The sequence below is a fragment of the Scophthalmus maximus genome, chromosome 3 (assembly GCF_022379125.1).
Source record: "Scophthalmus maximus strain ysfricsl-2021 chromosome 3, ASM2237912v1, whole genome shotgun sequence".
Lineage (NCBI taxonomy): Eukaryota > Metazoa > Chordata > Actinopteri > Pleuronectiformes > Scophthalmidae > Scophthalmus > Scophthalmus maximus.
Window position 1 is genome coordinate 21,316,407 of NC_061517.1, and position 13,557 is coordinate 21,329,963.

The following is a 13,557-nucleotide window of genomic DNA, read 5'->3' on the forward strand; positions in this document are numbered from 1 at the left end:
GTTTAGAATGTTCAGCAAAAAGCTTATGATGAATGGCACATAATGACAAATAATCTAATCCCTCTGTGGGGCGTGTTGACCCTGGAGTGCCAGGGTGAACGTCCATGTTTCCGCAACCAGCCACAATAATGTACATATTACAGGTAATGTCATATAGTCAGTGTAAAAGTACCCAGATGAGCTCAGGTTAAAGCTCAATAGGTAGAGGCGTTATGATTTTGAAACCCAGACCTTCAACATGGGAAAAGACAGGAAAGGAAAAATAGAAAGAAAATGGAAGAACAAAAGGGTGGAGAACACAGATTTGATAGGGCCCTGTAAGGAAAATAAAGTGAGGGGACTCATGCTACAAATGTGCACAATCTCATAATATGAAACAGGACAAGTTGATCAACAAACGTCATCCTGCTGCCGCTGCGGTGTGTGTAGCTTATTACCCCTCTCATAACTTAACATATGTTACAAAACAAAATTAATAAAAAGACTCCATTAAGCTTTTTTGGGGGTTTATTTGATAGGGACAATGAAAGCACATTAATGTTTATAAGTACAGTATGCCAGAGTTAGCAAAAACCCTAATTTATATATGTTGTTCCTATAAGCATGTTTAAAAAAATGTGAGACAATACAGGCGAACAATTACAGACACTAGTATACAAATACACAAGTCGTATATGACAAAACACATATCTCTCAAACCCAATTAAAAGTGGTTACACTTCTGGTTTGCCATGAGCACCAATTTCTGGGCCTTATACATGAGCAGTCTCAGTCCCCATTGCTATGCCTGTGTATGTAGGTTTCCCTCATTGTAAGCCGTAGGCCAATCAAACATTACTTCCCTTTTCTGACAGCACAGTTAGTCCAAATGTGGTGCAGCTAAATGGCACCATACAGTCTCTTACAGTAGTGGCCCTAGTGCTGTTGCCAGTGTCAGTTTTTTAATTGAAATAATAATCAAGGACGTGGAGCAAGTCCACGCAGAATCTTACACATGAAATAAGCATACTTAAAATGTATGAAGTTTTCAAAATCCAATTGTTTGTCTGGTGCATTGCTTATTGTTATACCTGTTAGTGACCAGTTAACGAAGCAGTTGTGAATATATGTGAAAAAGAATCATGGAGTGCAAGAACATCCTGGCAGCTTTTGCTGTGAAAAATAAATTGTTAAATTTTACTTTGTTCGAACATTTACATCCAAAGGTTAAGGTCCAATGTGACCACTTGAACTCATTTACAATGTCAAGCTCTTCCCCTCTCAGGAACTAATGAGCAACAATTTTGCCCAGGTTTTCAGAGATGACGGTGGCCACAGAAGTTTGAGTTGTAAGAAAAGCTAATGAAATTAAATTTTAGTCATGAGTTTTGTCTTTGTGATTTAATATTAGGTCGGAGCAAATATTGATATTAAGAACCGCCTCATCTTTTTCTTTGCCTTTGTATTCCCTACAATATATTATCACCCTCAGGCGGCAGACATGTTGCTGTTGCCTAGCAACTGTATTTTCGCGACTTTACTACTTGATTGCCAAGCACGATGTAACCACAAGTTGTTCACGAGTTCCATTTGGTGGCAGCAACTAACAAATACACACACACAAACACACACACAGGGAAACACAAGGAAGGAAACAAAGACTGATTCTAGCTAAGCAACATATAACATTATTAACGTATTCCTGAAGTTGTTTCAGTTTCGTCATTTTTTGGCCAGTTGTATTCAATATTGCTATCGTTGTCAGATTATATGAAATCTAATAAGGGTCACTTTTTTCATTTGAGGTTGTGAAATGATGTTGAAGTTGTTCGTCAACTTTTGTGTGAATGTGTGAAAATGTTTTGTGCAGGAACATTTTTCAACATTGAGATTTCAAAGAGTGTAAGAGACAGACACACATTTCCGATCTGTGCATATACCACTGAAGTTACTTGCTTAAGTAAGCAAAAATCATGACCCTTTTTTAACTGACTATGATTGGCTAACTCCTTCCAGGCGTGTGCCAACTGCTGACGTTGACCTAACCAATGCAAACTGGTGCCAAAAACATGACGAGTCCGCTAGCAGAGCCACTACTTGTGACTTTGTTGTGCATGTTATGCTGAGTATTGTCATTGTTCCCTAAAAAAAATGTCATGAACACTCATCATTAGAAAAGCAGTTTTAACTTTACTTTGTCGGATGATTACATGCACTGAGTAACAATTATATTTAACACAAATACAACATAAAATACAACAAAAAATGCAATACAATAAAACAAATACAATACAAAATACAATTAAAATGATAGATCAAATTAATCCATTCTTATATAAGCACATGTATAAATAAAATATAAGCATAAACGCTACATGTTCAATATACTCTTCAACGTACGGAATAACTTCAATGACTCATTTATGAGACAAATGTGATTTTTATGTGTAGTGCTGATACTACATCCCTTCATTTCACTGTGACTCTTTAATTGACACAAAATGAGAAGGAAAAAGTCACAGAAATGTACAGAAGATGTCAAACACACTTAGATCTAATGACCATCACACAGATTACGGTACATTCTTCTTACAAATCCTTCCTCTACATGGAGGAACACAGAGGAACACTCTTAACACATTTAAGAGGTCAAAGTGCACGGCTGCTGCTACTGTAGTACAGCTGAGGCACAGGTGGTTGGTGGGTTGACTGCTTGAGGGCACATCAGCAGGGACTGTGGGTCTAATGGTGCGTTTGTCGGACAATGTGAAAGAAGAACGGGCAAATATTCGCGCGAATGACGCAAACGAGCGCAAATGTTTCAGCGACCAAACTTGTGCGAGCCAAGCGTCCGATGTGAACGCACCATGCTACCCACCCTCCTGCTGTAAGCACCCAACTTCTCCTGCCTGCCCATATACAAAAATCAGCATGTTTTTGGCCACAATGAACTTCTATCTTCTGGCCAACCTGGGCTGAGAACATATTATTCCCCCTCTTATACAGTCTGAGGTCTTTTGGCTCTCATTGCCATTCCTGCCTCATAGATAGCCCACTGCAGAGCCGCTCCAGCCGGCAACTTGGCATAGCCTTCCTCTGAGATGTTGTTTATCTTCAGGTAACCCCCGGGCCTGTGCAGAGCCACTCCATGGAGGTGGGAGAAGAGCAGCGGCAAGTCGCTCGTCAGGGCGTAGTGAGATGCCAGCCTCAGCTCAGTGGGGATGTCCGTTTCCTCAGAGTACTCAAAAATGGCTGCCATGTATTTGGACAGGTCCCGGCCCCTGGCTTTTGCCCGGCCCACCTCCTCTCCAACGAGTCGGGCGGCTGCGTGGGAGCTGAAGGCGTGGGGCCCAAAGTTCAGCCCCTTGTCTGCCTCCTCACCTTCATCATCGCCTTCTGGCTCTGGAGGCTCGTGTCTGTGGTTCAGGCCCCGGGAACAGATCACCAAGACGAAGTCGCTCTCCCGGATCTGCCGGCAGTGCCAGCCCATGCTGCCCTCCTCGGCCACGCCCAGAGAGTCCCACAGGTCCAGGCACACCTGGGAAGAGAAAAGAGTACAGTTTTATGACAAAATGATCGGACTCCAATGGTCCTTTGACAACTGAGACGTAAGCCTTTGAATGTCATGTCCACTACCTGAGTGGCCATGTGCTGCTGTATGAAGGCCCCTAACTGCATGACAGCTTTGACGTGAGCGGGGCCATCAAAGCTGCTGTAGCAAATCAGAAGACGAGGAGGGGTAAGCCTGCTTCTGGGTAAGGATACCATTTCCTCCTGACTCGCGATCTCTTGATGTTGTCTGATATTATCTTAAGTGGACGGTCAAAAGAGAAACCTCGTTACATGTCACTCACTGCAGACCAACGATCCAAGGAAGGTTGTTCACATGGACAAATGTTATCATGGTTTATGACGTTCTCCTCGTGATATATTTGGTTTGTCCTTGCACCTGGTCTCACGTGAACGCTCTTCATCTGCAGCCTAGGCCTTCCCCTGACGAGCGCAGCCAGTAGGACCACAAGTATGGCTGCCACAGCCAGGCACAGTGGAAGAATCAAGACCCGGGGGGGAGTGACATGGCGCGTCGTGGCATCTTCTGAGGGAGGGAAGAGTATGTGAATACACAAATACCTCGAGAAATAGTTTTATGGGAAATTTGCTTTGCTGCTGAGCAGTACCTTTCTGGATGCGCAGGACCCGGACATTGAAAGATTTCCTCACTGCATCCACTTCGTTAGCTGCAATCTGTGACACAAGAAACGTGGAGTTCATCCTTGGACTTGGAAATTGTAGTTTGACAAGATAATCTTAAATGTTTTTTTAAGCCAATGCAGAGGTGCAGAGTAACAATCTGTAAACATCACCTTATAAAGTAAAGGTGTGATTAACACGTTAGCCAACAGTTGCCTGTTTCACCAACAGACACAGAGCAACATTAGCTTTTATTTGGAGTTGTTTTTTCTGGTAGGGCTGCAACTAACGATTATTTTCATCTGTTGATTATTTTCTCGATTAAACGATTAGTTGTTGGTCCATAAAATGTCATAAAGTAGTGAAAAGTGTTGATCGTGTTTCCCAAACCTTCTAGATGATGTTTTATTTTGTCCACACACCGAAGATATTTAGTTTACTGTCACAGAGGAGCAACGAAACCAGAAAATATGCACATCAAGAAGCTGAAATCAGAGACTTTTTACTTTTTTTTCATAACAACTACTTGAACCGATTAATCGATTATCAAAATAGTTGGCGATTACTTTAGTAATCGATTACTAATCGACTGATCGATTAACTGTTGCAGCTCTAGCTTTTTGGCCATCGGATGTATATGTGCAGAAATAGTCGTTCTCCTTTTAGGTCTGCTTTGGTCTCCATCAACTCCTAAAAAGAAATGACGTACGTCTGAGGCCGACAACACGATGAGAATGAGGCGAACAACGACGCAACATCTCATGTATTTTCTTTGATTTGACACACTTTTAAAGCATTCAAATGCTGCATCTTCAATCGGGTTAGGGTTCATTGTCATTGCAGACTAAGGTAAATATCAAACAGCAACTTTTTATTACCTATCAAAGTGAAGAATATATTGGTATCCAAAATAAACGAATAATCACTACATTTCTTTAACGTCAACGTAGTTGGCGCAGGAGTCTAACCTTTCGTTTTTCCGACGCATGATAATATCTGCCACTGACCAGAGGAAAGGGGAAAACTCCGGGGCAGAAGGTGCTGATTATGCACAATAACACGTTGGATGTAAAAAAAAAAAAATGGAAAAAAAGGTAATCTGAATAGTCCTTTTATTTTAACTCAAGGACAGCTTCAACTGTGGAAAGCTCCAGAAGCGGGCCTTTAATTTGACCTTGAGTTAACTTCTTCTACAACAAGAAATGTTGTGTCAGGGCAAAGAAAGCATAGCACTCTTTCTTTTTTAAACTGGCATTCTACATACACATTACATATCGTCAAACACATTTCATTATAGTATTACGGTAGATGTTTTGTAATCTATGTCAAGTGTAGATGATGATTAGAATCCCCTTGTATTTTACCTCACATGTGTAATTGGTTCCTTCTTGAAGGCCATCCAGCTGATAGGTGTGGTGGGTTCTGTTTTCGGAGGACTTCTAAGGAAGATGAATCGATGGTCAACGCGATTATGAAGGTCACTTAATTATCAAGTATCTCTGTAATATGGATAACACAAGGAAGAGATTAAAGTGAAAACAAAGTCCAAACCACTCACGGGCGTGATGTCTGTGTATTTCTTCATTCCGTTAGCGTAGCAAAGGGAGAAGTAGCTTCTGATGCCCAGGTTTGGGGGGGCCAGGTTAAAGGTCACATTGATGGCAGCCCCCTCCTGCTGGACCTCAACGTGTTCTGGGTACCAGTCTACCAGCAGGCCAGAGAAAATATCGCCATTGACATAAGGCTGATCGTAAGAAAAACAACTAGAAATATTTCAGTTTTTTTTAGGAAGTATGAGAACTCTCACCCTTTTTGCACCGCTCAAGGCCGTTCTTCTCTGCACATGCTGCAGAAACATTAAGTGCATATTACCATACCTTTGGTTTGACAGAAGTCTTAAGGTAATGTGCATGAAGAAAAGGACTGTGTTTAGAAAGCAGACAAGCTTGCTGATGATATTAATATACATTTCACTATAGCACTAATACTAACCCAAGAGAAGGTCAGATTTATACTTTAAAAGTTACCCTGAGGCAACGACAAACTCTACTCCTACTGTGTGTGTGTGTGTGTGTGTGTGTGTGTGGGGGGGGGGGGGTTCTTAGATAATACATAGCCTACAGCTTAAAGGGGGGTCTTACAGCGTGTGGAGAAGGTCTGGCTGTGGTAGAACCTCTCCCATTCCTCAGGCACCGGCAGAGCCATGACGGTAACGGCATACTGGGTCCCAAGGGAAAGGCCGGGGAAAGGGTCCGACTTGTACACCTACAGAGTAAAGCAGCAGTCACAGCCGGGGTTTTGCTCAGTGTATAAGCAATATAAGTGCAGGGATTCAGGGCCTTAACGATAAATTGCTATTTGTGACATTGATATCTTTTTCAAGACTATTAAGACATGGACCATTTATTTCTGCTATATGTCTTCCTATAAATAAAGGTTACGGTGTTTATGCTTTGCACTTTTCAAAGATTTTTTTCAAAGATGTTGTGTATTTTTCCCGTTGTTGTGAGCGTGTCCGCTGTTGACGGATGCGCTTTCACGTGGAATGTGAAGTCCGTCGGGACAAGCTTGTGACGAAAGGCAAAATCAATTATCAGAAAGGTGAGCGGGGCCCGTCCTACCCTTTGAGCATGTGTAGCCGGAAGCGAGAGGTTACGGTGGAAGAGAAAGAGCTGACAGGCGATGGTAGACCCGCCCAGCGCCTGGAGGGACACCTGAAATCCTCGCAGGAAGGCGATTCCTGCAGTAAACACAAAACGTGAAATCATTGGAACAAAGTGACATGACATATATACTCCAACATCAAGCGCATTCAGTAGGTGTGCCGCACCAGTTCAGTGCACGGTCAATCAAGCGTATAACACGAAAGTGTCTTCACCCCACTCATAGATGGAGTCTTTTATTTTTTTTTTACCATTCATTAACTAATTTATTATGCGACCTGAAATGAATCTTGTTCATGTCAAACCCTGACGTGGTAAATTACTCGGGCGTGAACTCACGTCTGTCGTGATGAATGAGCCGCTAAACTGGCTGGAATTTTAAAGGCCGGCCGAACCTCTGCGTGCCCTCAACTCGATGTGAAGTCGAGGCATGTGTCCTCATGAGAAGCGCATAGGGAGACTGGTTTTTCGAGAAAACACAGTAACGCAGGGAGACCCGAGTGTACAGCGGTTAGTCCCCCATGAACATACCATAGTAGCTGGGCTTCCAGGAGACAACAATAGTGTCGGACGAGGGCTTGGGCTCGTGTACAGATTCGACCTTCACGTCGTTTGGCGCTTGGACGTAGTGCCGACAGATTTGCGGGTCTTCTTCTCCAAGTAGCTCGAAACATGGCCACGGGATACAACCTGAGGAGAAAACGGATACATACATACGATGCATATGCACAAGTCAACGTCAAATACTTTTCTATGACACAAATGGGATGGCTAAACTGCTGAAATAATGATTTGCGCCTGCTTTTAGCCCAAAAAAAGAGATACTTTTTATTTCGATTTTGGTAAACAAAGTATGGATTATATTGTATTATATTATCATTCTGCTAATGCATGACTGGTCAAAAGGACTTTTTCGGTGTAACATCTAATGTAGCAGCTCTGCTATCTACTCACGTGGGCGTTAATATATCCCACACTCACAAAAACAGTCTCCCGTGAAAACAAAATGTCGTTCTTACTTACAGAATGGTTTCACTTTGATTGAAAAGGTGCAAATCTAACCGAAATGGATGTCTATTATTTCTACCCCTTATATTGAAAACCTAAAGGAAATTTGCAGAATCCTTTATTTATTTATTTTTTTACCCCATGAACGTTTTGAAGCTGCAGCTCCACAGGCCGCCGTTCAACCTGGACTACCTCGCGAGCGCCAACTAGTGGTGAGAGTGGAAACTCTCCCTGTATGTTAGGAATTCACTGTTGGCGCTAAGCACAAAGGAGAGCTGAGGCTGATGGGAATGTCCAATGGATGTACCGATATGTATTAGTAACTATAGAGGCAGTGTCCGGGATCACCAAAGTCAGTGTTGTGCATCCTAAGGGGATCATGAATGAATGTGCACTTCACTGCAATCCAGCCACATGATTGGTTGATGCTGGACAAATATTTGACACGGGAGGACTCGCCGTGGGATGACTTTTGTTCTTTATGACCTTCGTGTTGCAAACATGTTGTGCGCTGTCCTAGCCTGTGTCGTAACCCTAATAAGAAGAGCACACAGCGTGACATCTCGCGCATTTCTACGCTAATGCCTCGAAGCATGTAGTTTCAGGTGAAGTGCATGCAGGATAGAGACATTGAGTACAAAGGCAACAACATCTCGGACAGATGCCAGAACATGTTTGAGCGTTTTAACGCGGTTTCTGTCTGTAATTTGTCCATAGTCACGCCGAATGCAGACACCTGCAGGGTGGGTCCGTCAGGATCACACTTACTTCCGAACGCTTGGATGGAGTTAAAACCCAGCGCCTGCTTGATATCACTCCTGGTTATTCGGCAGTATTCACATCCTGCTCCTCCCTGCAGGGGAGAAAGCAACAATGAAATCAGACCAAAAGCAGCTACGCGTTCGCCTTTTCTTGAATATCGCTGTTAAATTGTGTCTATTCCGCGTAAGGTGAACAACCAAAATAAATTAATCGGGGGGGAAAAGGACAAGGGTTAGGGGTTAAATGTTATATGTATATGAACAGTATAGAAGTCTTAAGAAGTTCGATTTGATATTAAGTCAACACAAGCTCAGGACTGTGTACGTTCACTGCTCAGCTGCCAAGAGAAAGGAGGACTGGATCAGACCCAAGAAGTTGAAATAGCACACTCTGCTCACCAAAGTGGGAACTTAGGAATCAAGCTCTGCAACAAAGTAATGAGCAAAGTCATAAAGGCTGTGGAAGGTCGATTCGCTGTGTGTAAATGCTTTTTTCAAAAGTCAGGGATATACGCTTCGCTCAGAGTCACGCTTTCTGCTCTATGGCCTTCAACTGTGGCTGGTGTAACAAGAAAACGTGAGCTTCAGGGGAAGTGAGATGTTCGGAGAGAACCCAGGAAATTTGTTTTATTATTTTTCAATACTTTTAGTTTTTATTATCTTAAAAAAAAAAAAAAACCAACTTATTTGCCTTTGTTGTGTTGTTCCCTACCTCTGTTGATTTGACTCTCTCCCTCTCCGCGCGGTAAAGTGCTGTGTTGACAGTAAAGTTGAGCCGAGGACAGTCTCCTCCCATCTGCTGCTATTTTATACTTTTATTGCAACAAATAAACTAGCCAGCGTATGTTCACGACCTTGCAGTTATTCTTATTTCTCCCATTTATGCTGCAGTGACATAATTCGAACGATAAGAGGACAAAGATTAAGTTCACGTTCATGCTTAATGACATATCTCCTATAACTCATGAGTGAAAATAAGTTTGACAGAGTGTAGTAAATATAAGTTTGTCTGCTCCTCCTCTATATACATGTACACTAAGTATGTGCTTGTTTGTTTACCCAGGATCCTCTCTGTGCTTTCGTAGATTCATTTGTTACTCTCATTCTATATAATATATAAAGAGTTCATTTATTGCCTCATACAGTATCTCTTCGCCTTAACGCAGCGTCTTCTTCTATCCGTCTCCTAATATTCTAACTTTCGTTTATTCGTTCCATTTCTTGAGGTTTTTATGTGTCATTGCTTCTGTCATTTCTGAACTGACAGACCTGAGGGTTTTAGCCAAATCGTAGTATTTTTTTTTTTCCCCAGGGGCTGAGATTCTAAGACTTGTATAAGACGCTGGTCCGTTTCGTGCAGCAGCTCCGGTGGTATTTTTCCCAAGAAACGTTTGTACAGTATTAATTGTTTTTTTCCCCTAAAGATTCTTGTAAATCACATAAATAACAAAAATTGTCCTCTCAAATAATACAAGATATAACACAAACACTCGAATCCCAACTGTCATATATTATGAGGGAATGTCCACATTTTAAGTAATAAAAAAAAACAAAAAAACAAAAAAACAAAAAAACAGGAGCGGAATCAACGTGGGAATTTACAATATGATGAGCCAAGTGCAGAACAAACACTAGTCTCCAAACATCTGCACATACTTACATCCTTTGCTCAAAGGGCCTGTGAGGACGAACATCGTGAATCCCACTTAAATCATACTGACCAGGGAACATGTAGCACTCATTATGTAAGATGTGGTTCTATTTAACAGTGGAATGGAAATACTCAAGTAAAGTACAAAACTGTACAATAGTTGGGTACTTCTGCCTGCCGTAGATGTATGGCGCTAGAACAGTGACAGTAAACTGAGGTATTCAAAATAAAAATTGTTAACAAAGAAAGTTTTGGCACTGAAAAAATGTTCAACCGAAAAATAAAACACTAACATTAAAAAATTATAATCTCACAATCATATTATATTATTTCATTTTGATATTTGTATGCATTATGAAGCGTTTTTCATTTTCAATGTTTACATTTTCTCTTGTGCCAATTTTTTATAATTTTGAATACCTCAGTTTACTGTCACTGTTCCATAAAGATGCCGCATGTGTGTACATCAAAGATTTCCGCACAACATCCGTTTGACTCCGTTCCAACTGCTCTAGGAGACAGGGGACAGTCATTGTTTCAACACAGAAACCTTTCTGACATTACTGCTGACTTTTCAGATCACGTTTTTACTTTTTTATTTCATTTTTATATGCATTTTCACAGGTTTCAGTTCCACCAAGGGACGGTGTCCCCTCTCATCCTCTCAAATGGTTTCATTTAGGCCCAGAGGTAAAAACTATCCGTGACCACAGTAGACTAACAGGTGGAAAAAATGAGAGAGAGAAACATTTAAACTGCCTCAGGCGTGCGCGTTCGTGCGTGCTTGTGTGCGGGTGCTCACACAGTGGTAGTTAAACTGTCAGGTAAGGTAATGGCAGTCAGAAAGACTAAATACTCAATAGCACGCACACCGACAACACGACAACACAGTCAGCATGCTCAGCATGCATGCCACGCATGACGAGTCGTCCACTCACACACTGGAAATGTGAGCGACACAAAGGAAGACAAAAGGACGGCACCGGTTCAAATAATATTTCTGATATGAAACTCTTGTGGTTGCACATGAAAGGAGTGGGTGACGTTGCCGTGCTGACAAAAGTGACAGTCGACCTTTTGGGAAAATTAAAAAAATAAAATGAGGGGATCGGCGTGTAAACGCACGCAAGCTAAACTATTTAGAGTTTAATAACACATGCTTCGTTCTCTGTGGATTTTCCTGTTTATGAACGAAACAACTCTGGGGAAAACAAGGCTCAAAGGCTGCCAGGGTTCCATAATCTACTGCCTGGTGGGACCTCAAACCTGAGGAAGACCAGGCTCCACCTCGAGTCCCCAGGGGAGACATTTAGTCGGATTTTGCGGGGTTGGGCGATGAATCCACCGCGGAGATACTGGACGGACACTCTTCCAAAGCTTTTTGCAAATAAACCTTTTCTCTGTGGAGATTAAGTTGGGCCGTTTTCAGTGGGCTGTAAATATTGAGTCGCATGTTCCAGATCCCAGGAGTCGAGGGAGTGAGAAACTACCGCGCGAACCCTCAAAACGAAGCCTTTTTCTTTCCGCTCGCCCTCGTGTCGTGTTGCGAATAATTTGGAGGCACATTCAGCGTGTGTGTGTGTGTGTGTGTGTGTGTGTGTGTGTGTGTGTGTGTGTGTGTGTGTGCGTGTGCGAGTTCCAAGTCTTCTTGACCACTCAGATTTTGACCTCGCTAACCCTTCAGGGACCCCACCACTTTCACGCTTCAAGGTTAAAAACGGGGTCAATCAAGATATTTGTTTTCGTTCTCCTCTCGTTTTTTGCTGTAATTCACATGGTAAGAGCAGAGAGCTGGAGGACGTCTCAGGATCTATCTGAAGACAGGTTTACGACAACATCATTTATTACAATGGTATTTTTTCCCCTTCTTATGTTCACATTAATATGCCCAAATACTGTGTAAGACATTGATGGAATTTCAAAACATGCTTCATGAAAATGAACCGTGTGTAGAATTTAGGAGATGCACAGTAAGTCAACAATTAAGGAATCCAGTGAATCTAGCAATCCACCTCACATTAGACAAGAAAGCACAAACACGATGTTCCGGTTCGAGTGCAGGTGTGAAGTGAACTCCTCTTTCAATGTACACAACTAACTCTGCAAACAAACCGATGTGCAAACCGATGCAGCAACAGATAGAGAGAGAGGCAGCATGTCTGACGGCAGAGCAGAGACAAATCCCCCCCAAAAAAACTCACATGGGGGACGTTGGTGTAGACAAAATGTAGGTACATATGTACATATGTGAAGCGTGCAGCACAGAGCAGAGCGCGTGGAAGTGGTTGGAGTGGGTCGGAGATTACCTGGCGGATGCAGTCCAGGTTGCAGTCCTGAGGGGTGACGGCTGCGGCCGGGACATCATCCTCCTGGGCCCAGAGGGACTGAGCGAGTGCCCCGAGCTGGCACACGACTAGAGCTGCCCTCCACATGCTGCCGCCGCCAGCATCCCACTGTGAGCACCGCCGGCCCCGAGCGCACACACTCAACCTATTCACGCACTGGAGCGCACGGCAGTACGGCGTCTCCGCTCGGTGTGAAAAGTGTCAGCGACGCCGAGTGAATGACAGGAACTTGGGTTGAGGAGGAGGGAGGAGGGAGGAGGAAGACAGGGAGGGGAGGGGTGTCTTGGGGCTATGGGTGGAGGTGCAGCCCCGCCACTCAGCTCGCTCTACATGTTTTAACAGTCATGCAGATTTAGGAGCAGGAGGCACATGGCAGCCCGAGCCAAGAATTCTTTTTTTTTTCACATTCAACACAAAGCCGAAGGACGAACATCTCAGCCAAGACAATTTTATTCCGCACGGACACTTCAACATGTTGAGCGGCTTTACACTCTGTTTTCACATAGGAAACGTTTCGTTCGCAAGTCAAATACATTCGGGAAAACTAGTATTTTTAATTTTTTCATATACCAAGTCGTGAATCAATAGTTGACAAAGTCTTGATAGAGCACAGATGAAGTAACGTATAACAGAGAAAAAATAAGAGGGAAATTTAAGGGCCAGTAAGCGATTCTGGAGAAAGCCTGTTTCTCTCTTTGTTGTTGTTTTTGTGATTTTACTGCCCTGGCCGGGCGGCGAACCCGCGATCACCGGTATGGGGGACCAACACGCTACCCACTAGTGTTGCAACAGTTAATCGATTAATCGATTAGTAATCGACTACTAAATTAATCGCCAACTCGGTATCGCACAATCGGTAGTTTTTATGAAAAGAAAAGTCAAAATTCTCAGATTTTCTTCTTATGTGTGAATATTTTCTAGTTTCTTTGCTCCTCTGTGACAGTAAACTAAATATCTTT

General features: G+C 42.8%; 1 protein-coding gene across 1 annotated transcript; it reads right to left on the reverse strand.

Moving 5' to 3' along the window:
- Positions 1-489: 489 nt before the first annotated feature.
- On the reverse strand, positions 490-13,508 carry si:ch211-207e14.4 (interleukin-17 receptor D). Its single transcript, XM_047331134.1, has 12 exons — positions 12,560-13,508; positions 8,610-8,694; positions 7,365-7,523; positions 6,792-6,910; positions 6,312-6,435; positions 5,978-6,016; positions 5,729-5,874; positions 5,535-5,609; positions 4,158-4,224; positions 3,929-4,075; positions 3,616-3,788; positions 490-3,517 (listed from the first exon to the last, which is right to left on the reverse strand). The coding sequence occupies exons 1-12, from the start codon at positions 12,683-12,685 to the stop codon at positions 2,978-2,980; spliced, it is 1,800 nt and encodes a 599-aa protein (XP_047187090.1). The 5' UTR covers positions 12,686-13,508; the 3' UTR covers positions 490-2,977.
- Positions 13,509-13,557: the final 49 nt, after the last annotated feature.

Excerpts from the sequence above, each read along its gene's own strand:
- si:ch211-207e14.4 (XM_047331134.1), bottom strand. The coding sequence starts at position 12,685 with ATGTGGAGGGCAGCTCTAGTCGTGTGCCAGCTCGGGGCACTCGCTCAG. Across the intron at positions 4,225-5,534 it reads GAACCAATTACACATGTGAG|ATTGCAGCTAACGAAGTGGA; the intron begins GTAAAATACAAG and ends CTTGTGTCACAG. Across the intron at positions 4,076-4,157 it reads GGTCCTGCGCATCCAGAAAG|AAGATGCCACGACGCGCCAT; the intron begins GTACTGCTCAGC and ends TCCCTCCCTCAG.